At 35.3% G+C, this 26,447-nt stretch overlaps 1 protein-coding gene across 1 annotated transcript; it reads left to right on the top strand.

Moving 5' to 3' along the window:
- Positions 1-790: 790 nt before the first annotated feature.
- LOC149784714 (protein FAM8A1-like) lies at positions 791-24,531 on the top strand. Its single transcript, XM_089932743.1, has 5 exons — positions 791-1,240; positions 6,489-6,609; positions 11,440-11,581; positions 13,932-14,086; positions 22,375-24,531. Exons 1-5 carry the CDS (start codon positions 931-933, stop codon positions 22,520-22,522), a joined length of 876 nt encoding a protein of 291 aa, XP_089788869.1. The 5' UTR covers positions 791-930; the 3' UTR covers positions 22,523-24,531.
- Positions 24,532-26,447: the final 1,916 nt, after the last annotated feature.

A 26,447-nucleotide genomic window follows, 5' to 3' on the forward strand; every position in this document is an offset into this window, starting at 1 on the left:
AGCGGAAATGTATTGCATTTTCCCCTGGAAATTCGAAAAATTTCTCGAGGAGAGACTCTCCGAATTTTTTGGGACATTTTTTTTTGTCCTGTATTCTGAATAGAAGGGTTTATTTCGTCGAAATAAGCCCTCTATCGAGGAATAGTTTCCTGGAAGGGGTTACTTGTAAAACTGTTTTGGTCTGTTCGCCCCCTCTGCTGCTGCACCACATATGACTTTACAACCATTTCTCTGCATCTTTTCCCGTTCTCTACCGCCCTTAGTCCGATAAATCAACTCACCAAATATGTGTTGATACGGATGGACGAAAATCAATATCATCACGGGTGAGGGGCTGATTTATCGGCCAAGGAATATTCATGTATGCAGCATAGGGACTGTATCCGTTTAGTGCTCAGATTGAAAATGAACAACTGAGTTGAAGGGTAAAGCTCTTTGGGAAATTATTAAAACACACAGGTACGAAGTGGTAGGCTATAGTTTCTTAAATATCTTAAATAAGATCATTACAGTATATCGGGCGTATTAATAGTTCCATGAAAAATATGAAATATAAAATGATATTTTAAAAATAAATAAAATGTATTGTCTCCTCGTTTTAAAAAAGTATAGTTCGTAATTTAGACTAAAATTTGTCAGTAATCCACGACTATTGCATTTATTAATTTAAACTCTCTAAGTGCTATAATAGATATTGTCATAGTTTTACGTATAATTAACATGTGACCGGATAAATAATTCGTTTAATGACACGTACCCGTACGTAGTTTTCATCCGTGCGCTTAGCAGGATTTTGGGCCTAGACAAAGATGGAGAACTTGATTTACAATATCTGAGACAGTTAAATGTAATTGTAAATATAGATGAACACTGTTCTGGATATAAACGATCTGGTTAAATAATTTAAGTACAAAGTATAGTCCCAACAATATGGACGAAGAAAGGAACGAAATGCCGGACACACAGTACAGAAATGCTAGAGAATATGCCCAGGTTCTACAGACATGGTTATATCAGTATCGTTCTATGACTGCAATGAATTCCTTTCGCACCTTCATGACACAGCAAATGCTTATGACATCTTTCGGCCCAATGGGACAGATGCAAGGGGCTAATTTGTGGCCATCTCCCGTCCAACAGGATAACTCGAGACAGAGGGATTCCCCAGCCGTTAATGGGAATCGGCAAGGCACACCAAATCAGGTAGCTGGGGCTGCTCAACTGAATGTTGAAAGGCAAGGTAATTTATATGTGTATACAAATTACACAGCTTTTATTCTTTAATTTTATAACTCAGTCTTCCTTCACCTTGTATGGTACCTTGATTTAGCAAACAGCACAAATTCTATACTTTCCGAAACATGCGTCAAAGTACAAGTCTTTCGGGTCATGTAGCGTTCAGACCATTTAGGTAATGGGTGTCATTTTCTAAAATATGATTATACATACTTTTAAACCGTTATTATTCACTTTATTACCATGCTCATACATCCATATATAGGGTTCTCAATTGATGCATACCCTCAGTCTTTCATGCTTGGAATCTAAATTTGAGCGATTACTGACAAATGGAAATTTCAACTTGTGCATGTTTATGATGGACGTTGATTTGGGCTCTAGCATCAAATTTAAATACCCTTGATTAACCTCTGGCTTAATTTCATGCTGAGCGCATGCTGTTGATAACAAATTAACTGTTTGCGCCAGTGATCAATATTTACTACAGTAACACTACTGTTTACATCTTAACAGCCAGTAACTCGCACCTACATGAAGCTGGTATAAACAGTGCAGAGCGAACAGGTCACTGATGTCATACTTAGGTGTTCATAATTGAATTTAGGTTAGAGATTATGATAGATAGATAAGAGGGAATCAGTTATGGCTTTGAACTTTTGATAAAATATTGGCACTTGTTTGATTACCCATCAGCATACATGTAATTCTGTCATGGTAGGAGAAAAATTATTTTAAAGGCTGCCTACAGCTCATAGTGTTTTGTAGTTGCAATCTGCCATACCAGAGATAGCAGGAAATGATTTCATCAGGAACACTTGAATATGTATTTGAAATGTTTTTTTATTGTTCATTGTTGCATTATTCAAGATCTTTTTGAGGAGTATTTGAGGGCAGTTCATGTTTGTTTTAGTTCAAGTCATGTCAGAATACTAAAAAAGGATTTTTTTAAATGTCATGTAATGTTTAAAAAAAAGGTCTAGTTAATAAATTTGATATTCTAGATTACATCCAAGTCCAATACGGTAACTTTCTCCTCATGATGAACTTAGATTGGATGAATATTACAGAGCAGCCAGCAACGATATAAACCCAGACACAGAAAAACTCAAGATTAAACTTTCTTGATGGCTGATCTTGATTGTTTTGTCACATTCTAATAATACAGAGAAGACATTTGTTGTTGTATGATAAAGTGATTTACGGAGAAATCTGGATCATCAAGAAATCTGGATAAAAATCTATTGAGAGTTTGTTAAGTTTGAAATTTAATAGCCACAATCATTGTTAATGACCTTGTGGAGTAAACTAACAATATTTATGGATTTTCAAGAATAAAATCATTGCAGCAGTGAACTACTTCATCCTTTTTCTTTGAATTGTTATATAACTGTTGACATTAATTAATTAAATGGGGCCCTGAGTGGTCTAAAGTGTTCACCGTTTTGGATCATTGCCATCTCCTCTCTGTCAGCGTGGGTTCAAGTCCAAGACTCGGCTAGCATGGGTAAGTGGGAAAGCCTGCCAGTAGCTTCCGTGGGTTGGTGGTTCTTCCCTGTGTTTTACAAGGTTCTTCCTCCACCAGTTATACTGGCTGCCATGTATAGCCTATCTTGTGCTTAAAAATGGCACTAAACCCTGGAACAACAACAGCAACAACAATTAATTCAAATGGCTGAAAGAAGTAATTTTTTTCATTTCTGTATCTGTAATGACATGCCAGTGATGATAATTTTGATCAACAGACTCCAAAGAAAGAGAAAGTTAGTAATAATTCTGAAGAACAGGAGAATAAATTTCATAAACTTGTAATAAAAATCTTATCATGTGTTTTGTTCCAGCTGTGAACTCCTGACTCAAGAGAAATGATGCTTGAAATTTCAGTTTTGACTCTCAAGATTTTCATTTTGACTCCTGAGTTTTTGGTATCAATGGTAAAATGACACTTCAGTTTTGAAATCTGTTGAGGACCCTGCATAATCCTTTGTCATTATGTATAAATGCACTGAGAAATACATACAGCAAAATCACTGGTAAAGTACATGGAATTCGGGATGATGTCAGCATAAAGGGGTGATCCAGTACAAACTGGGTTGAATGATGCATGTTGTAAGTTTTAGAGCAACAATCAATATATGAGTAAATGTACCTGCATGATCACATTGACTTTAATTAGCTGCATGTGCTATGTAATTTATGACAAGGTCTCTACTTATGGTGATACATGTGTATGAGAAACCAGACATGTTTGTTTAAAATAATTGTATATCATGATTAGACATGTCAGTTTGATATTTAGTGATGAGACATGTCAGTTTGATATTTAGTGATGAGACATGTCAGATTGATATTTAGTGATGAGACATGTCAGTTTGATATTTAGTGATGAGACATGTCAGGTTGATATACAGTGAAGACAATTTGCTTTTAATTATATACTGTTTATGACCTTCTTCAGCTTTACAACATGAGTAAAGACTTTTCATTATATTGCAGTTTCAGTCTGATTAAAATCAGATCTCCACTGTCCTAGGTGTAGATCTGACAACAACCACTTAGGGGTCATGTTCTGCTAACCTATATGGTTATCATAATTGCAATTTTATCAGCCAATCAGATGAGCAGCGTGGCTGAAGCACATCACTGTGTTCCAAATAATTGTATTCATTTTCAGATTTTTGAAAGCTGCATTTACATTGGCTAATTCAAAGGTCACCAGAACATGACCCCTAAGCGGTCACTGTAAGATCTTCACCTAGGACAGTGGAGATCTGAGTTTAAGCAGACTGATTGCAGTATATGGATTTTTAAATAAGTCAAGGCTGTGCTTAAGTCTATGTTTACTTATCATGAAACACAGACAGTGACCATTGATTATAAATACATAGAGGGTATCTATTTTTTATTAGTAGGTATGAGGAATTATTTCATGTAGGTATGAGGAATTATTTCATGAGTGAACTGGAACCATTATTTTATCATGAATGGCAGAAATTTAGGTGACAATTCAAATTGTTTCTTTATTAATTATTAAAAAATGTAGAATTTCTTTTTATTATATGATTTTAATAGTAAAAGCTATAATTTGCTTGGATGTTTTTAATCCAATCATTGCCAGTGCAATATTTTAGTTTTTGAGTTTAGCTACTGTGCTTATTCCTGCATTCAAACATGGATTGTCTAACCTTGGGAAGGCTATAATTTACTTTGGTAACAGATGCTGTGCCCAAATTTCAGTTGCCCCTTAATTTCAGGTTGTAATTGACACCAAATGTATTTCCCGTTAATTCATCATTTTCAGATATCATTATGTTTGTGATGAGAGTTGAAAATGAAATTGTTACTAAAACAGTTTTATTTCCACATATGTTTTTCCTAAAGGAAATCTTGTACCTTTGTCACAGGTTCAATATCACCGAGTACAGAATAAAAACAGGTTATGCAGGTTCAGTCACTGACGGTGTGTTTGGTTTATGTGGAAGATGATTCCTATGGAAATAAAGTTAGAATAACATACATAAATACATATCTCCTGCATGGTAATTCTAAAGTGACACTGCCACTGTGGCAGTATAAATGGCATCACTGCTGTGGTGATAAAACTTCTCTCTCTTATAGATTTCATTATCTCATTATGTTATTATAATGTCTTTTCAGTAGTCATTGTATATGTATACATGTGTGTGTGTGTGTGTGTGTGAAAGGGAGAGACAGAAGGATGGTCCTGATTAAAAGGCTTTGATATGCACAGGTGCATCATCAAAAAAAAAGAATGCTAAGTGCACCAAAAATCCTAACAGTTCTTCAAATTATTGATGAAATTCCATGGTACAGTATTCTGAAATGAATTTGAAATGAACAACCGTTGAAAATATGTCCAGTAATGCATTTTTAAAATGTGTTGAAGTGCATTTCAAAGACAAAAAGATTCATTTGAATAAATATTTGGAGTATAAATATTTCAGGACCAATATCATATGGATCGCATACCTTGCAATGAATTATATGTACATTGGATTCCTGTTAATTGGGACACATCGGTACTTGAACACTTTGGCCCAATTAATCGGCTGCCTCAGTTATGTGGAGGAGTTAAAATGGTATACATATATTTTGTCCTTTAAGATTTGTCCCAAATAAACAGCTGTCCCCATTAAAAGATGGCTCGGATAATCGGAATCTACAGTACTTCCATATGGTAGGTATATTGCTTAACAATACATAGTAAAAACAAATGAGTGGATAGTTAGTTGGCTGGTGAGCAGTAAAGGTACTTAGAAATTATTGGCTACATCATGCAGAGGAAATTGTTCACAAGAACATAACGGAGGTAGCTGACTTTGATGGGTTTCAAACCTGCAAAACTGTGATTGTGGATCAGATGCTCTACCAGCTAAACTGTCATGGTTCTGTTTTTAAATAAATTACATAGTTTTGAGGGCCCTTAAGGGGCACAGAGTGGTTCAAAATGTTAGTCTTTACTGATCACTACCATCTCATCTCTGTCCACATGGTTTCAAGCCTTTGCCAGTTAATTTACATTAGAATAAAATGTTCTTTTTAACTAGATACCATTTAGTAAAATACCACCTGCAATGTATGGGGAGACAACTCCATGCTGAAAAGGGAGGTAATGTACAATACACAAATTGTGAATTATTTGACTTTTGAAGAAAATCAACAAAAAACATTATATACACATGGCTTCAAGTCTTGGGCTTGGCTGGTGTGGGTATGTGAGAAGGCTTGCCATTAGCTTACCATGGGTTGGTGGTTCTTACCTGGGTTCCTCATCCACCACTTACACTGGCCGACATGTATAGCCTATCATGTGCTGAAAAATGGCGTTAAATCCCAAACAACAACAACATAATTTTGTGTATTTTATACTAGAACACAGCCTTATATCAACTGATTGATAACTATTTCTCTGAAGTTAATTTACATTAGAATAAAATGTTCTTTTTTAACTAGTTACCATTTAGTAAAATACTTCCTACAATTTATAGGGAGACAATTCCATGCTGGAAAGGGAGGTAATGTACAATGCACAAATTCTGAATTATTTTACTTTTCAAGAAAATCAACAAAAAATTTATATACATGTAAATGCTGTATAATATTTACCAACAGTATGCTTCAAAGATATTATTTTTTGTATGTGTATTTTGTAAGTTGGACCAAAACCTTTTGGTTAATACAAATATGATACACATGTATATTTTATTTAATTATCTCCCTTTTTGTTTAAGGACAGCTGTTCAAGATACCTGTGTTATGGAAAAGAATAGCGGCCGAGATACTTGATTTCATATTCCTGCTTTACATCAAACTTCTTGTCACTGTTGCTGTTGTCAGACATTTCGGACATGTGTAAGTTATCGTATTATCATGAGTATGCTTACAGTAATGCAGAGATTCGGTGTTACAGATTTTAAAGAAAATAAACATTCATTACAACATTTTTTTTAAAACCCCGTAATAGGTTGACCAGTGGGTGGGGGAACCATCCCAAGGTCACCTTACAAGCAAACATTTCTGATTATCAGATAATCTAGGGATAATAAATATAATCTACAGAGAAAGAAAAAAAACACACATGCATACACACATGCATATGGAACATTCATTATAACATTGTTGGCTATAGACACCAAATGTAGTGTGGAACTCTTGTTGTCACCAAAGCCACAGTTGCTTAGAAGTTAGGTATGCCAGACTCGTGATCAAAAGGGTGCAGATTTGAATCTTACAATCGGATTAGCCTGGGTCAGCAACTTTGGTATGTTTTTGGACAAGTCGCTTTACTCCAGTTGTCATGGAGCTAAATAACTTAATTGTATTGTTGTACTGTGAAACCAAACTTGTTTTCATCAGCTTTTAATGTCTTGGATATTGTGTAAAGCTGTACCGATTAATGGGCCACGCTCATAATTGGGCTGATTATTGGAATAATCGGTATCAGCAGAAATAATAGGTGCCAATGTAAACAGATTTCCAAAAATATAAATTTAATCATAACATTCATCTTGACATGGCTTGAAATTTAAATCAGAATTAAATAGTGGAAATTAAGTAATAAACATCTGATTTGGGGGTTAATTGAAAGACAGTATATTCTTAAAAGTAAATACTTTTAACACGCTTGCTGTAAACTATCGCTGATTGTCTGCTCACAACAAATTATCAATACCATGCATGCACTCATCCCAATCACAGCAGCCAAACAGCCAATGAGGCCTCATATGGCTGTTGAATTTCCAGCATACACATTACAGGAATGGTCTTGGCTTTTAAAAAGTTGTCACCCCCAAAAGATCTCAATATTTTGTTGCCAATTTTCAAAAAATGTCGCCAGAATAAGTAGTGAATATATTTCCAAAACTATAGGCAATGAAAATTGAAAAAAATGGGATAGTTACATGTATTACTATATTGACAACAAGCAATACAGCCATAATATTACAAAATAAATCATTTCATGACTGTTTTGCACTACTTCAATGGTCTTTGCATTGCGTATCACCATTAGTGCATAGGTCTAACTGTTGTCACCTGAAATAAATGCATTATTAAATGTAAAATATATACTTTCTTACAGTCTCTCTCTTTTTCTAATAGAAACATCAGGTATTAAGCAAATCTATATTATGTATATTATTTTCCAAATAATAGTTTGTAAGAAACTTTATTAGAAAATAACATTTTAACACTAAAACCCTATGATCATACTTTGCAATGTAAGATAAGTGCCGTATAATGCGACTGTCAATTTTACGCATTCAGGAATTTAATGCCCCCCCCCATATGGCTAGCTTCACAAAGTACATCATCGTCAACCAGGAGTTCAGAAATTTATTTGTGCCGCCCTTTACTTGCTTTGCTTGTTAGTGAATTGCTTCCTAAATCCCATAAATGATCACTGAAATGCTGTAGATTTTTTCTTGACAAGCAAATTATAATCTTCATTCCCACCAATGAAACTTACATGAACGTGACCTGTCATTACTGTATCATATACATAAGCATTTATTACCATCATTAAATTAAAAGGATTGAAGAAACATATAACAAAGCATATGTGCTCCCAAAAAACTAATTCGGAATACAAATGTTATTTAGTAAAGAGGTTTTTTTGCATATATAAGTTAACAATAAGAAATAAGGTGGGATATAAAATGTGGGCAATAGTTATCACATGTATGGTAGCTTGAGACCACATTTGAACTGTTAACGAAAATCCGCACCCATTTTAGGCATTGTTAGTTATAACAAAAATAGGGCATGGTTTACTTGTCAATCAAATGCTAGTGCTTTCACTAGCTGTAGAACAGGCGGTTTCTTGAAATAATCAGTCTCATAATCAGGATCGGCAGTTTTAATAATCGGCTATACGCGGTATCTGCATAATTGGCATAAAGTGACATTGGTACATCTTTAATATTGTGATACCCTACATCTATCTATCATGATGGAAATTTCCTCAGACATGGGTATTGTGATGCCCTACATCTGTCTATCATGATGAAAATTTCACCAGACATGGATATTGTGATGCCCTACATCTGTCTGTCATGATGGAAATTTCACCAGACTTGGATATTGTGATGCCCTACATCTATCTATCATGATGGAAATTTCACCAGACATTAGTATTGTGATGCCCTACATCTATCTATCATGATGAAAATTTCACCAGACATGGATATTGTGATACCCTACATCTGTCTATCATGGTGGAAATTTCACCAGACTTGGATATTGTGATGCCCTACATCTATCTATCATGATGGAAATTTCGCCTGACTTTGATATTGTGATGCCCTGCATCTATCTATCATGATGGAAATTTCACCAGACTTGGATATTGTGATGCCCTACATCTATCTATCATGATGGAAATTTCATCAGACATGGGTATTGTGATGCCCTACATCTATCTATCATGATGGAAATTTCATCAGACATGGGTATTGTGATGCCCTACATCTGTCTGTCATGATGGAAATTTCATTAGACATGGATATTGTGATACCCTACATCTGTCTATCATGATGGAAGTTTCACCAGACTTGGATATTGTGATACCCTGCTTCTGTCTATCATGATGGAAATTTCATCAGACATGGGTATTGTGATGCCCTACATCTGTCTGTCATGATGGAAATTTCATCAGACATGGGCATTGTGATGCCCTACATCTGTCTGTCATGATGGAAATTTCATCAGACATGGATATTGTGATACCCTACATCTGTCTATCATGATGGAAATTTCACCAGACTTGGATATTGTGATACCCTGCTTCTGTCTATCATGATGGAAGTTTCATCAGACATGGGTATTGTGATGCCCTACATCTGTCTGTCATGATGGAAATTTCATCAGACATGGGTATTGTGATGCCCTACATCTGTCTGTCATGATGGAAATTTCACCAGACTTGGATATTGTGATACCCTACATCTATCTATCATGATGGAAATTTCATCAGACATGGGTATTGTGATACCCTACATCTGTCTATCATGATGGAAATTTCACCAGACTTGGATATTGTGATACCCTGCTTCTGTCTATCATGATGGAAATTTCATCAGACATGGATATTGTGATGCCCTACATCTGTCTATCATGATGGAAATTTTTACAGTGACAAGCAAATGTCTGACTGAATTTTACCCATGGGTTTAAAAAAAACAAAAGGTTGGTTTACAACATTTTGTCTTGCCGTTTGGCATTGACATAATTGTTATATTTTGTTACTTTTATTTGCAACTTTGACAGGATACCATTATTTTGATATATTTGACTAATTTAATAATTTTAATTAGAAAATATTAATTGAATTTTCAGTATGCACATGCTTACCAGCATTAGTTGAAATAAATCCGCAGCACCTATCAACCTCAAGGCAGAAGGGGCACTCTCACTCGCATGTACTTTTGTTTTCTTATGTTAGAAATGTAATCAGCATCATATGGCCAGGAGAGTGCTGATGTGCTAGTATGGATCATTAGATTCGTGGAATTAAATTTTCTATACCTCTTTGACATGGTTTATTTTTCAACCCCGATATTGGATAAAAGCCATATTTTATTTGTACATAGATGTACAAAGTTAAACATAAATTTAAGGGAAATTTGCTTTCTTGATAACCACAATATGACAGAGCATCAGTAAACAAGATATATTTGCTGAGTATTTTGAGATTGTACATACAGAATTCGAATTTTGTATTTGCTGCATGACAAGTAGTATATATTATTCAGTTTCAAACATTTAATTTGGCTATGATAGTAAGGGAGGTAATTAAGATTTCTGTTTAAATGAATAGTAAGGACTCAATGACCTCCAGCAGCCTGCACCTCCCACCCCACCCCCAACTCAACCCATTACCATTTTAAAATTTGGTGCCTCCGATCACCTTTGTGACCAACCCTACTAAGATGTCTATTCTTCAATTTTTCCATTATCCTGCACAAATCATCATGTTGAATGGAAAGGTTTGCCAACTTGCATCATTCGGATTCCTCTTGAGGTATGACAAATTTATACAAATATTATTTAAATGAATGAAATAAATCAAACAACAAATTTTGTCCTACATTGAAAATTCTTTATATTTATTTTCATGCCAGTAGTACTTTATAACTGTATCTTAGGTATTCAGTATGCATCAAGTGTATTAGCCATTTTTCACTTGAACATGCCAGAGTCACTTAATTACACTGTAGTTTACAGTGTAACATCTAGGTATTAACTGAAATCAAGCATGTGTTCCGTTGTGGTGTGGGTATGAACCTGTGTTAGATTTACAACAGGTTATCACTTGCTGGAGTCAAATACACAAGGTAATCCACCAACTGGCCATGAAGACCCCAGTTTATGTCTGTAATGTTAAATGGATTTAACACCAATTGAGAAAAATGCAAGAACTGTCCAAATCATATAGGTAAATCACTGAACTACACTCTGCATAACTATTCATCATAATGAGTGTGACATCATCAGTCCACTTTATGTTTACTATGGTATACTTGATCACTATTGTCAACTAACCCATTCCACTGTAAAACTACACCCCCATACATTGTATGAAAAGCTGGAAGGGGCATCAATTTCTGGAACTGGCTGTTTAGATTCATAGATGGTCACTATTACTGTAGTAATTTTTGTACGTTGTATGATTTCTACTTCTAGAGATGAAAACCTGCTCCAGTTTGAGATACAGCTGCCCTTTATTATAGACATTACAGAGATGGATTATGACAAAATCTTCACCCTAACTTCAGAAGTCATCGCTCTGGAGATAGTCAACAGAATATGTATTACCATGGTGGAGGTAAAATTTATAAACATCAAGTTAAAGTGTTTGTAGCATCACTTCTAAGACATGTGTCGTTGTTCTGAGGACCAATGTTGTTGTTTTTTGGTGGTTTCAGTGTTGCATTATGCATTTAGCCCAATCTCTGTCAGAATTATGCAAGATACTTTTACATTGGATTTTAACCTGATTTGGTACACCGTTTCTGAGTTTCATTTCTGCATCATTTTTGTACTTAAATAAATCTTGATGTTTTAAATATCAGGGACCTTTTCAATAGGAATAGCATCCTGTTATGATGTTTATGCTTACAATTTCAGAATACATTTACATATAAATAAAATTGTCTTTTTATTTGAAAGATTTACCCATTTTTGACAGTATCCATGCTTTGTATGTCTTTGTTGTGATGCATAAATTTTATCAAAACAGTATAGCCAGGATTGTGCTGATGTACATTTAAATTATATACATATACACACATACTGTTTCACGTGATTATTTGCTTTCAACAAAGTGACGGTGTCTAAATGCCTGTTTTCCCAACTTTGGTTTCCGAGGTTAAGTTCCTTGTACATATTCCAAAATTCAACGCCATGACAAGCAGATTATAATAAGCGATGTCATTTTTTTATGTATACATTGCCAATAGACCTATTATTAAACCACGGTTACAAGGCCAATCCTTTACCCTAACAGCAAAACACCAGAATGCTTTGTCAAACCCTTGTTTAAAATTTCACACAGACATAAAGTATAGGGAAGGCGATGCATCAGAGATGCTAGCTATTCCCGATTTTACAGAAATATTACCACCTTTCAGTCCATATTCCATATTCAGAATTACTTCATTGTTGTGGTAAAAATTTTACTACAAGGTTGTAGTTGAAAATAGAGGGACAGAGGTATTACAGTGGCAAAAGTCGTCATTGAGGTACATCTGCTCATTCCCCCCCCCATTTTTTTAATTTAAATAGCATATTTCACTGTGTTCTAAATGATAGACTTCACATGTAAAATCCTTTAAAAAAAATTCTGGTTGTCTGATTAAATAATCCTTGAAGGTATTTCCAGTTAAAATGGTAATTCATTTATTTAAACTTTAAAATCGGATTTCATGCAAAATGTATGAAAATATCGGCCAAAGTTCCAGTTTTCTTGTTTTTTTTATGTAGATGGTTTATTTATTAATTTTACAAATGCAGACATGCTTATTCAAACCCTTGATATCAAAAGCTGGTTTTCAAGTTGGTCTTTGACTTGAAGTAACTTGGTTGCCCTTACCTAATTTTAGCTGCCCCATTTTGCTGGGCAATGGATTTGTCTTCTCCTGGACTTGTACCCTAATCTTTTTCAGTATTAAGAAAAAGAAAAACATGTTTCCAACAAGAAACCAGCAAATGATGTAGGTGAACAGGAAAGAAAGATGCGGATCAATTGTGAGGAAGATGGTCTGGACCAACTTTAGTACCTAGTTACTGATGACACTTAAGTTATTGTTTGCACCAACTTTAGTACCTAGTTACTGATGACACTTAAGTTATTGTTTGCACCAACTTTGGGACCTAATTACTGTTGATATGTATGATTTTGGTTCAGACACTGCTCCGGTGGCCTAGTGGTTAGAATGTCCACCTTGGATGCAGGAGGACCTGGGCCGAGTCATACTAAAGACTTGCAAAAATGGTACAAACAGCTGCCTTGCTTGGTGCTCAGCTTTAAGAGGTTAGTGTTAGGACTGGTCAGCCTGGTGTCAGGATAATGTGACTGGGTGGGACATCATACTACATGTCTGTGCATGATGCCCCAGTGCTAGACATCACTTTAAACTGTTACATTGCAGGCATCGTAGTGACGTAGTGATGTGACTGAATTTTTTTTAAAGCTACATTAAAAATCCAAATCACACACAAATCACACAGTTTGGTTCAGATTCAGTGATCATCGTACAAGCCCTTACTTTAATGTAAATGCTATCATTTTGTAATAAGCTGCGTACATTTCAGTGCTATTATTTTGTAAATAAGCTGCGTACATTTCAATGCTATGATTCTTGATCTGCAGTTACCTTAAGTTCACTTAATACAGGAACTAATGGCACAATGGATCCTCTATAATAAAACCCATCAGAATCTCAGAATAACACCCCACACACACCAATCTACCTAAGGTCTTTTGACAACATTCGTCTTGTGTTAATTTCATCGTTTCTGCTGACTGATATTTTACTTCATTCGATTTTAATTACTTTCTAAGAAAACTTAGCAAATTATTTCACATAATTAATTACCTAATCAATGTTGTTTTGTTTGCAAAATAACCTGTCATGATTTAAATGAAATCACATTTTGTATTTCTAACTTTGCAGGCATTTTGTCTAAGACAAGGCTTCAATGGAGCAATAGGGGGAGCTACACCAGGGAAAAAAGTCATGAGGCTGAAAGTAATATCATTTGATGGGCTGATTGATCAAATGGATGGAAGAGTCTTCATTACCAATCCAAGAAATGCAGGTTTTATTAGGTAAAGCTAATTGATCAAATGGATGGAAGAGTTTTAATTGCTAATCCAACAATTCAATTTTTTGCTAGGTAAGGCTTCACTTGGGCACTATAGCTCTATGAGACCACACTATAGGAAGGCTTAAGTTGGACACTATTGCCCATGAGACAACACTATAGGAAGGCTTCATTTGGGCACTATGCCCAATGAGGCAACACTATGAAGGCTACAGTTGGGCACTATGCCCAGTGAGGTAACACTATGAAGGCTACAGTTGGGCACTATGCCCCTTGAGACAACACTGTAGGAAAGCTTCAGTTGGGCACTATGACCCATGAGACAACACCATAGGAAGGCTTCAATTGGGCACTATTCCCTATGAGGCAACACTATAGGAAAGCTACATTTGGGCACTATGCCCAATGAGGCAACACTATGAAGGCTACAGTTGGGCACTATGCCCCTTTAGACAACACTGTAGGAAGGCTTCAATTGGGCACTATGCCCCATGAGACAACACTATAGGAAAGCTACATTTGGGCACTATGCCCAATGAGGCAACATTATGAAGGCTACAGTTGGGCACTATGCCCCTTGAGACAACACTGTAGGAAGGCTTCAATTGGGCACTATGCCCCATGAGACAACACTATAGGAAGGCTTCATTTGTGCACTATTCCCTATGAGGCAACACTATAGGAAAGCTACATTTGGGCACTATGCCCTATGAGGCAACACTGTATGAAAGCTGCAGTTGGGCACAGTACCCATCAGACAACACTATAGGAAGGCTTTAGTTGGGTACTATGCCCCATGAGACAACACTATAGGAAGGCTACAGTTGGGCACTATGCCCCATGAGACAACACACTAGGAGAGCAGTTCCATTGTAATAAGGATTAATATAATAGTATTAAGTCAGGGTCTGTGTTGTTTATATTCTGTGTATGACTTCATGGGTACAATCTGCCATGCTATTATGTTAAAGCTGATCTGGGTCTATGCAGTTTTTTTCTGTATAACTTCATTAAAATAGCATAGATCTAATCTCTCATGCCATTATGCTCAAGCAGATCTGGGAGGATGTTGCTTGTCTGTGTTTGACTTTATGGGAGCAGTTTGTTCTGTGTATGACTTTATGGGAGCAGTTTGTACTGTGTATGACTTTATGGGAGCAGTTTGTTCTGTGTATGACTTTATGGGAGCAGTTTGTACTGTGTATGACTTTATGGGAGCAGTTTGTTCTGTGTATGACTTTATGGGGTCAGTTTGTACTGTGTACGACTTTATGGGAACAGTTTGTTTAGTGTGCAATTTGTTGTGTATAAGTTTATTGGAGCAGTTTGTTCTTTGTATGACTTTATGGGAGCAGCTTGTACTGTGTATGACTTTAAGGGAGCAGTTTGTACTGTGTGTGACTTTATGGGAGCAGTTTGTTCTTTGTATGACTTTATGAGAGCAGTTTGTTCTGTGTATGACTTTATGGGAACAGCTTGTTCTGTGTTTGACTTTATGGGAACAGTTTGTTTAGTGTGCAATTTGTTGTGTATGAGTTTATTGGAGCAGTTTGTTCTTTGTATAACTTTATGGGAGCAATCTGTTCTGTGTATGACTTTATGGGAACAGTTTGTTTTGTGTACAACTTTATGGGTGCAATTTGTTCTGTGTATGACTTTATGGGAATAGCATAGATCTAATTGGCATTATTCTAAGACAGATATGGGAATAAGTTGTTTGTTTTCTGTGTATGACTTTATGAAAGCAGTTTGTTCTGTGTATAACTTTATGGGAGGAGTTTGTTCTGTGTATAACTTTATGGGAGCAGCTCTGTGTATAACTTTATGAGAGCAGTTTGTTCTGTGTATAACTTTATGAGAGCAGTTTATTCTGTGTATGACTTTATGAGAGCAGTTTGTTCTGTGTATAACTTTATGGGAGCAGTTCTGTGTATAACTTTATGAGAGCAGTTTGTTCTGTGTATAACTTGATGAGAGCAGTTTATTCTGTGTATGACTTTATGAGAGCAGTTTGTTCTGTGTATAACTTTATGAGAGCAGTTTATTCTGTGTATGACTTTATGAAAGCAGTTTGTTCTGTGTATAACTTTATGGGAGCAGTTCTGTGTATAACTTTATGAGAGCAGTTTGTTCTGTGTATGACTTTATGGGAGCAGTTCTGTGTGTAACTTATGGGAGCAGTTTGTTCTGTGTATAACTTTATGAGAGCAGTTCTGTGTATAACTTTATGGGAGCAGTTTGTTCTGTGTATAACTTTATGAGAGCAGTTTATTCTGTGTATGACTTTATGGGAATAGCATAGATCTAATTGGCATTATTCTAAGACAGATATGGGAATAAGTTGTTTGTTTTCTGTATGACTTTATGAGAGCAGTTTCTTCCATGTGTGACTTCATGGAATAGCTTGAATCTCATTTGCCTTCCTTTTATGCTAAAACAGATATGACTCTCTTTTGTTCACAGCTTTTGTAGTCCTCATTTGATATTCATTCCATTGTCAACAAACGTGTTTCAGGAAACAATTCACTCTGATATTTATTATCCTAGTAGCATGTGGCTGCATAATTAGTTGTTTATATGCTACATGTACATGTACTTAACTTGGTCTAGATTTTGGTCAGCCAGAGACAAATACCATGATGCCAAGGCTACCAAGGGGATGAGGCTATTCATAAGGAAATGAAAATGTGAACAAGTTCAAACGTTTTAACATTCTTGTGAGATGTCCCACCTTCGTTTAACTCGATGGCCAGATATGTATTGTTTCAAAATATTGGAACTTTAATTCGGGTTTTTAACTGCCATTGTTAGTGATCATAAGCATGAACTTATTGTTTCAATCAAGAAGCTTTCTTGGCACAATCAATATTTTCCAATCTCTATGAAAAATGAAACAATGCTTTTATTTAAGTTTGTTGCCGACCTTCTTTGATCAGAGGTCTTCGGCTTGCTTTGATGAAGGTTCATGTGTTACTGAAGGTGCGGCTAAAGGTGCTCTTTGAAGGACCAAACAAATGCCCGTTTGTTATTGCCGTGGCAACATAAGATATTTGTTTTAAAAAAATGATGGAGACAAAAGTATTTTTCATTTGATTTGTATATATACAGAATGATCGATGCTTCAGAGGTAATCAGTTTCATTTAAAGTTTCAGCAAAACTAATTTTTCTGGTGCATTTTTTGAAAAGGAAATAATTTGTCATCGTCTGGTAGATTGTAGTCATTCTTGTTCCTGCCTTCAGAAGTGGTCGATTGTGGCTAGTCAGGTAGCATGACTATTTGGGTTATATTACAGCACCAAGTACTAAGGCTAGACATCAGCATAAGCGGATTATGATATAACAATGCCATGTCTGTATGGTATGTCAATATGAACAAAGGATTTTTTTTATCAAACAATAGATTCCATTGCAACTTTATATCCAAGTTTGCAGCTTCCTGTCATGGTGCCTTTGAATTTCTCAGCTCCAAACCCAAGACTGTATATACAGTTTTTAACAGCCAGAATTGTTGTTGCCAAAAAGATCGCTAGATGGTATATTTTGTCGCCAATAAGAAACAAAAATCGTTAATTTGCGACATTGGTGAAGCCACCACAATCCCTGGGACTGGCGTTTTTTAGAGAGGTATCAAACAGATCTGAGTAATACCTTCATATAAAGATATAAAGGATGAAAGGCAATACAAATTTTTCAATAGATTCTCTTAGAAAATTACATGAATGCTATCATGTTATGAACTTGATGTGATAAAACTTAAAATAATGTTTTATAAAATAATTATGAATAATCATCCATTTTGGGGCAAAACCACTTTGTCTGTAAAATCTTAGTCCAAAACATATTCGGTAATTATCCCAGTCTTTCGTTTCCATATTCAGTTTGCCTACTGTATATATATGCTTGTAAGTCAAGCCCAACTGCCTTCTGCACAGACCAAGATCAACCATCACATGATGCGCTAACATATTTAAATCGGTGTAGTTTGATGTAGCCAGGAGGAAAAATAACATAGACACCGATCTGTCAGAAGAAAAATATTTTTTTTTAAAAATACAAGTAAAACAAAGTTGATCATAATTTGATAATATAATTGAATTCATAACACTAGTTGGTTAAATATTAATGAATTATTACAGTCATGTAGATGATAAATATTTTCAAAAGATGTAGCACAGTTTTTTTTTATACATAAACAGATCCCATCACCTTAAAGGAGATGGTAACATGTTTTAAAATAGACCTTAAAGGCCGAGAGACACATAGGGATGAAAGGAGGAATGAATGGGTACCTTATCAGGTCACTCAGACCAAGCTAGATTTCGCACTGCCTGGAAATACTTGGCCCAGCGGGGTAGTTCCCATGCTGGGTACCCTGCCCCAGCAAAACATTTTCCATCCTTTATATAGGGATGGACTGTTACTCAGCCTGGAAAACCAGACCTTTGTTTTGCACCACCTGGTTAAAACCAACCCAGCCTGGTAGGTGGCAGAATTTCCCTTCCTGTTGATCCCAAGATAAAACACAAGGAAACTCACCTAATTGGATTTGATGGGAGAGTATGAACCTAGAAACCCAAAATTTGATAAACTCTAGAACATTGAAATGGAAAGGAGAGGCATTAAAACTTATATAAGTATTTCATCAAAAAAGAAAATAAACACATATCTCATTCAAATTTCTATTTTCAATTTTTATTGTTGTTATTGAAAAATTTTTTTTTACCCAAGATGTAAAAACAATTTGGAAGGGACAGGGAATAACAGACATAAAAGTCTTGAGTATTTGGAAATATGAGTGGGTACCCTTAAAACTCGAACTAGTTCTGTGTGGTGAAATGTGGTTGTGAGGTATCCGCAAGTGAAAGAATAAAATATTTCTTATCAAAACATAATGCAACAAACTCTAACTTCAAGGTTGTTGATGAGCAGTTTGGAGGAAACACCATTTTACCCCAGTCTGGCAGATCACTGGACTTAGTGCCTTTGAAACCAGGTTCTGCACACAATTCAAATTTTGATGTCCAGTTTGAGCCGCAAATCAGATATCATACACTATGCTGTCCAACCAGACCAGCTTTTAGACCAGGCAATATATGGCTTTGACAGGCAGGATTTAGTCATTTTGGACTCATGAACCACTATTAGGAGGAGATATAAGCCTATGTTTTCTCCACTCACACACACACACTTGGTTTTGATACTGAAACTATGCAGAAAATGAGGGATGTGGCTTGCAGAATAGATATAATTGCCTCTTTTTGACATGATGGGTACTGAGTGAATGATCAGTAAATAGTAGCCAATGCAGTGCTCAAGCAGCTGAGGTCATCAGTATTCCATTCTTGTTGTGAGAAACTCCTCCTTTATGTGTGGCTCTTGTCAGGAATGCCTTTACATGAAAAGGAGTTGTGATTCAATTGTGGATTTGAACTTGACAACTAGATGGTGATACATTTTGAAGGCATATGAGGGGAAGTTGAACAATTTCACCACTGGTGTAATATTAATGACATCAAAACACTCTCAGTCTCCTTCCCCCAGTTGGTTAAATTACTTTTTTTTCTCACTCTGGGGATAAAATGGTAGCAGCAAGAATCTATCTGACTTCTTGTCCAGCTTTTGCTTATGTAAGCCACGCTGTCTTACCCTTTTCCCAAAATGGAACGGTACCTCTTCTGCGTCTTGATGTGGCTACGATCATCCAGATTTGAGGCTTTGTCTTTAGCCTCTCATAAGCTATTATCATAGTAGACATGCTTTGTGATAATACTTTAATGTATGCACTGTTCCTGGATCTAAACTACATGCCTCTTTTTAAAGCTGCTGGACCAGGTACACACAATCATATGCTAGGTGAGACACACAAAGAATATCTGCAGTGCCTATCAAAGGCTATTCATACCAACCGCTTCAATGGCCTAGTGGTTAAAGCATGCGTCTTGGATGTATGAGGTCATGGGTTTGATACCTGGCCAAGTCATACAAAAGACTTACAAAAATGGTACTAACGTCTGAATCGCTTGGTGCTCAGCAATAAGAGGTTAGTGTTAGGACTGGTTGGCCTGGTGTCATGATAATGTGACTGGGTGGGACATCATGCTACATGTCTGCGGCATGATGCCCCAATGCTAGACATCACTATAAACTGCCACACTGCAGACATCGTAGCGATATGATTGAAAAATTGTTAAAGCAACATTAAAAATCCAAATCACACACACACACACACACACGCTATTCATACCATTTAAGGTTGGAAAGCTAGACATAGTTTCACAAGTGTTGGCTGCTTGAATAAAGTGGGTTATTACATTGGCACATTATGGACTTGCACAGAATTAGTTATGACTCGTGAAGATATCAGCTTATGAAGTATGAGCATTTTCCTTTTAATATAATGGTTCGATTTGAGACGTAGTACAGTCAGCTGGTTGGCTCTACTTTCTAAAGTTTCTCTTTATGTGAAATGGCTTCGCAAAGGAGAGAGCTGAATCTCATTGGGTCACAGGTTGTGGCCAAGATATTGTATTAAAATTGCTGGCATGTTGGTAAACGTATTTTCATTGCAGGGGTGTGCAGGCTACAACCTTCCAGCTCATTTTTTTAATCAAAAACTGCCAATAATTTGTCTTGAATATTTTCTTCACTGTTCTAAACATTTATTTTTGTCTTAAAGAAAATATGCAGAGCTCAACAACACAGATGACAGTGGCATGTGAATATTCAAAGGAGGTCACCGCCACATGGTTATACTAATTTCTGTCCTCTTTCTTTGGAGCCAGAAATTTGCTTTACAAGGGCCAGGAACTCAAGAAAAGAATACAATTATTGATGCTTACTGTATCCACTTTTAGGACATTTGCAGAAATGTTTTTAGATTCTGTTTAAAGACAGCTATAGTTAAGTTGCTACATTTTTAGGATAAATTGCTAAATTGCATGATAAAATGCTAATTGCACAATGAATGCATGATAAATTGCTAAACTGCACAATACATTTCTAAATTGTGCAATAAATTGTTAAATTGCACAATAAATTGCTAACTTGCATAATAAAATGCTAAGTGCACAAAAAATGCGCGATAAAATGTTAAATTGCACAATAAATTGCTAAATTGCATTTTAAATTGCTAAATTGTACAGTGATGTTGTAGTAATATAAGTTTTTTATATGTCTGAGAAATTAACCTTTTATAAATGTGCCTGAATTAGTGAGATGTAGTCATGATCATGATTTCACAATTTAACATCAATTACATATTGATGATTACAGTCAGTATCACAGGAAATCCATCTTTTTTGATATAAATGTTCCACTTTATGTTACAGTGCTACACATAGAATGCTAAGGACAGGGACACTGTATCCCACACCTTCCAAATTTGGAGACACATAATTTTAAGGGGACAATGGAAAATAGTAATACATAATGCACAGATAGTGCTAAAAAGATGAGATAATTTTATTTGCTTCAATGGTTTTGTCATCAGCACTGTGCTATCATATTTTCCATAAAACTTGCAATACTGCGATGGAAGATTTATCATGTACTTAAGTAACTTGTGAAAACATTAACAAGTTTGAACATTTTGTTACCTAAAATTGAGCTGTACCATGGAATTTTCCATTCCAGATCATTTTCTCATTTAACTTTAACATAAACCCAAAATCTACCAGCATTTATTATTATACTAAATCTGTCTTTTGCAATTACTTTTCTTTTGAAATTGATAGATCTTTAAAAAAATGACAAATGTTCCACTATCAGACACTTTACAGTACAGTTTGGTAACTCCTACAAATCTAGAATGTTTTATTTACCAGATACTTTGTTTAAGAATAGATATTTGTTGCCATCATACAGATTTTATCATGATTGCCATTGCTGGTGCCAACATAGATAGACATGGATGGACAGTCATGTGTTAATGAAACATTGCAGGCATATTATTTATCTTTCATGATGAAACAGCATGCCTCAGGGTGTGGTGGGTGGGTGCACAAGGTTTGTGGGACACAGGACACAAAATTGCAGGACAATTGTGATCCATGCTCAGTGTGCAACACTGATGTTATGACAACATTTGGACATAATTAAAATTTAAGAGTTTCTTACATATTATCACATCCAGAGTTTACTGTGTATGTTTCTTTCTCTCTCTCTTTGTATTTATGTATGTGTGTGTGTGTGTATTGAGAGATAGAAAGAGAGGAATGACATTTAGTTATTTGAAATTAAAACTAACCTTCTTATTTCAGATTTTAATTTCATAATGTTTTGGTTTTTTTCAGTGCATTTATTCGGTCTGTGATCAAGAATTTCAGCATCGCTTTCTTCTTCCCAGCATGCCTGACTGTGTTTTTCTTCAGATTAAATCGAGCCACATATGATGTTCTTGCTAATACAATTGTTGTAGAGGCAAATGATCCACCAAACTAGAAATAGCACTGATTATGGGTTAGTTATTTATGATGATGTTATCTAAAATCTGTATACCATATTTGAAAACAAGCGATAGTCATGCTCTGAAAGGACTTGTAGACAGCTGCATGGTGTTAGAGCAAAAGAAACAAAAATACTTGTTTTGTGTGAGAAGCCTTGGTTTGTGTGTGGGTATGAAAAAGATGGGGTAAAATAACCTCAGGAATGTGTGTGAGTGTGAAAATATGAGGTGAAAATAACCTCAGGAATGTGTGTGAGTGTGAAAAAATGAGGTGAAAATAACCTTAGGAAAAGTTTATCATGAAAGTACTTTATTTATACAGCTTCTTTGTTATCTCATGAGCATTAAAATATTACATGTTGATGATTACATTGGTTTAATTTTCATATGACTTGGTGAATATAGACATTTGAGCATTGCCAGATTGCAGACCTGCAAACCCTTATGATTTTGCCCTAAGTCTTACAAAAATTACCTTTAAAATACTGACTTATGGCATAAAAGCAAAAGCTACCAGAAAATGATCATTGCTGAACAATCCAAAAAATTTGTTCATCCGTGTTCGATTTGGATCTGGGTTTTATATTAGAATTAGTGAAATTAGTCAGGGAACCAGACTAACTTTACAGCAGCACCTCAGATGCTTTAAACTGCACCTGTTTGTTCATGTGAAGCGTCTGCATGGTCAAACTGTTGATTTTAGAATTTTTTTAAATGGCATCCAGTAAGAGATGCATGTTTATGACGAAAGGGAAAATAAGTCTCTTGAAAAAAGTGTTAATAATCAACACCGAAGAATAAAAAGGAATTTTCAAATTCTTGTGAATAAAAGCTGGAAGGGACACTTAAGCTTATTGGACATCACATGCCAATTTGAGTATGACATGGTGGGAGATATGATTGCCGTCATCATGTGAAATGGAAAAGATAAGCTGAGAGATAGCAACAAGCCATTGAGCTGCATAGGGTTTGGAACTTGAGTTTGTGCAACTGTACTAGTGGTAAATAAAGTCTTTGCATCCTTTACAAACTTTTCAGTTGAACATAATGGTTATTTTTGTAGCATGTTTTATTAAATCGAACTTTTAATTACAATTTCGAGCTTTACAATAGCAGCTGGGGGCCGAGTGGTCTAAAATGCTCTCCGTTATGGATCACTGCCATCGCACCTATGTCTGCGTGGGTTCGAGTTTCAGATTCGGATTGTGGGTATGTGAGATAGCTTGCCAATAGCTTTTCAAGGGTTCATGGTTCTTTCCTGGGATTTCCCGGGTTCTTCCTCTACCATTAATACTGGCTGCCATGTATAGCCTATCTTGTGCTGAAAAATGGCATTAAACCCTAAAACAACAACAACAATAGCAGCTTTTGATATTTTTTTACATCTTACGGAAAACTGGTCAATCTTAAGGAAACAAATCAACTGCCTTACTGAGACGGACTTGTCAGGATTGGCAGGTCTGAGATTGTTACTGTGATAAATGCACAGGGTTAGGGGCAACATGTCTGTTGTAGACTACTTGTAAATTCTTTATTTACATATGAACATTTTCTTCAAATGGATGCATATGCATTATCTGTTGTCTGTAACTATAATGATAGTACGGAACTTAGTGAATATAACATGCATCCAAGTAAAAAATGCAGACATATATACCCCACGGGGTGTGTGTGCGTGAATAGGGTAACACTTGTTATATTTGCTAAGTTACAGTAAGTCTTGGGACACTATAAGCCCAGGGACATCCTTAATTTAAAAAGTAGTTTTTTTATGAAAAAAAAGTTGGGACACAAAATTAAAGCTATTTTTTTTTCTGTACCATAAGTCTTGGGACAATATAGATTTTTTTCTTCTGTTTGATTAGTGTATTTTTTCATTAGTAAAATCATTATTAAAAATTACTTTGTGGTCGTTAAGGGTCCATCATTGTGAATTATTAAACGGAAATGATATAAATTAATATAATTTGTTTGAAAAGTTAATAAATTTATTTAGTTTTCCTCAGTTTGCTTATTATTTCTATATGATTCAAATATGTACAATTTGATCGGATGGGATAAAGACTTGCACATTAGAATGTTTTACGCATGGCATCACGACAGGTACATTGACGATTTTAACGCTAAGTGAAGTGTATCCCTTTGATTCAAATCATAGGCACCACTTCCTTAAACTTAAAGAAAATATCTAAAATACAGTAAAGAAGTTTTAAAAAAATGCTTCAGAAACAATTGGAATGCCATGAAAACTTAGTTTTCATTTACATTGATGTAAGTGACCTTATATATTAAGTACCTTTTTATTTGGCTTATGCAATCAAGCTAATATTGTGCAGTACAAATCAGTTACAAGTCGAAGTAGCGGCATTTCCTTCTGACAAAATTCCCTCTTTACCCAATTTCATGGTTTAAATGATTTACTGGCCGGGATTGCCGTTAGTAATCAAAAGACAAATCCACCAATTTAAAAAAAAGGGAGACTCCAAAACAACCAGCATGATATCAAAAAGTGCAATAAATAATGTACGAAAATGTGTATCTTTTCATATAGATTGCATCACTTTTCTATGATCACTTATATCGCTGAAAAAATTAACTTGGGAGTGCATGGATCAAAGAAAATGAAATAGCCATGTACATCAAACTGAAATGTAATCTGGAAGAATGCAGTTTGGTAAAAACTCTAAAGCAAAATCTGCATCTTACATTTTTTGTGAATAATAAATGATGCTAAGCACAATTTGTACTGTGTAAATACTATTCACTATAGTACATGTCTCCAGGTAAACTTACACCTACCTGTAAAGTATGAAGTCTTTACAAACCTGCCAACCCTTATGATTTTGCCATAAGTCCTACAGAAATGACCCTTAAAGTATGGACTTACAGAACTAAAGCACAAATTATGGAAATACAAACTGTTTTTAGTAAAATCCAGATACTGTCTTGTCTGTATTTGATTTGGGTCTGGGTTTCGCATTAGCTCAGTGCAGTTGGTCAAGGGAACCAGACCAACTTTACATGAGTACCTCAGATGCTTTAAACTGCACTTATGGTGTGATGAAAAACATTTGCATGATTAAGAACAAAAGTGAATACATGTATTCAGATAATCAATAAGGACAAAAATATGTTGAATTTAGTATGGCACATGGTGAGAAAGATGTTTGCCATTGCCATGGCCCACATGAAGTTTAAGTTTTGTTTTTAAGGATTATGTCATGTTATGAAGTAGCAAGAAACCATTGAGATCAGTAGGGTTTGGGACTGCAGTTTGTGAAACTGTACTGGAGATAATTAAGGTTCAATTTAACAAATTGTTTAAGCCTAGATGAACACAATGTTTACTGCCTCTGCATCAGTCTTGAATCACATTTCTGGACTTTTAAATGCATATTTTTCAACTTGACAATGATATTTTGTTAAACCGTACTGAAAACTAGTCTAACTTGAGGAAAAATCTGACTGCCAGTAATTACTGAGATATTCCTATGAGGGTAAGTAGGTCTGTATTTACTTTCATTTTATTTCAGGTTGGAGAAATTGGAAAATATGCAAATGCAAAATAATAGCAAAAACAGTTAAAGTAGTTATTAATTGTGTATTGACATTGTAAATGAATGAACTGCTCACTGCTGTATGACATATGGCGATCTTATCCATTTTGTTTTCACATTTTTTTGTGTCTATATGTGTTGGGACATCAAAAAGGTTATATTTGGTACATGCATACAAGTCATGGTATGCAAACATATATTTGTTCATGCCCCAAGTCTTACTGTCATTACAGTAAACAACCAACATGCCATGTAATGTATTGGAGACAGGTATATAGTGTATACTAGTTATATGTGTGTATAGTGTATAATAGTTATATGTGTATATTGTATAATACTTATATGTGTATAGTGTATAATAGTT

Source organism: Sinohyriopsis cumingii, chromosome 14, assembly GCF_028554795.1.
Source record: "Sinohyriopsis cumingii isolate HCF-2022 chromosome 14, ASM2855479v2, whole genome shotgun sequence".
Classification (NCBI taxonomy): domain Eukaryota; kingdom Metazoa; phylum Mollusca; class Bivalvia; order Unionida; family Unionidae; genus Sinohyriopsis; species Sinohyriopsis cumingii.

What these genes read in the sequence shown, in the direction of transcription:
- LOC149784714 (XM_089932743.1), top strand. Translation starts at nt 931, where the DNA reads ATGGACGAAGAAAGGAACGAAATGCCGGACACACAGTACAGAAATGCT. An exon ending in GTCAGACATTTCGGACATGT is followed by an intron (nt 6,610 to 11,439) that starts GTAAGTTATCGT and finishes TTCTACTTCTAG; the next exon opens with AGATGAAAACCTGCTCCAGT. An exon ending in TATGTATTACCATGGTGGAG is followed by an intron (nt 11,582 to 13,931) that starts GTAAAATTTATA and finishes CTAACTTTGCAG; the next exon opens with GCATTTTGTCTAAGACAAGG.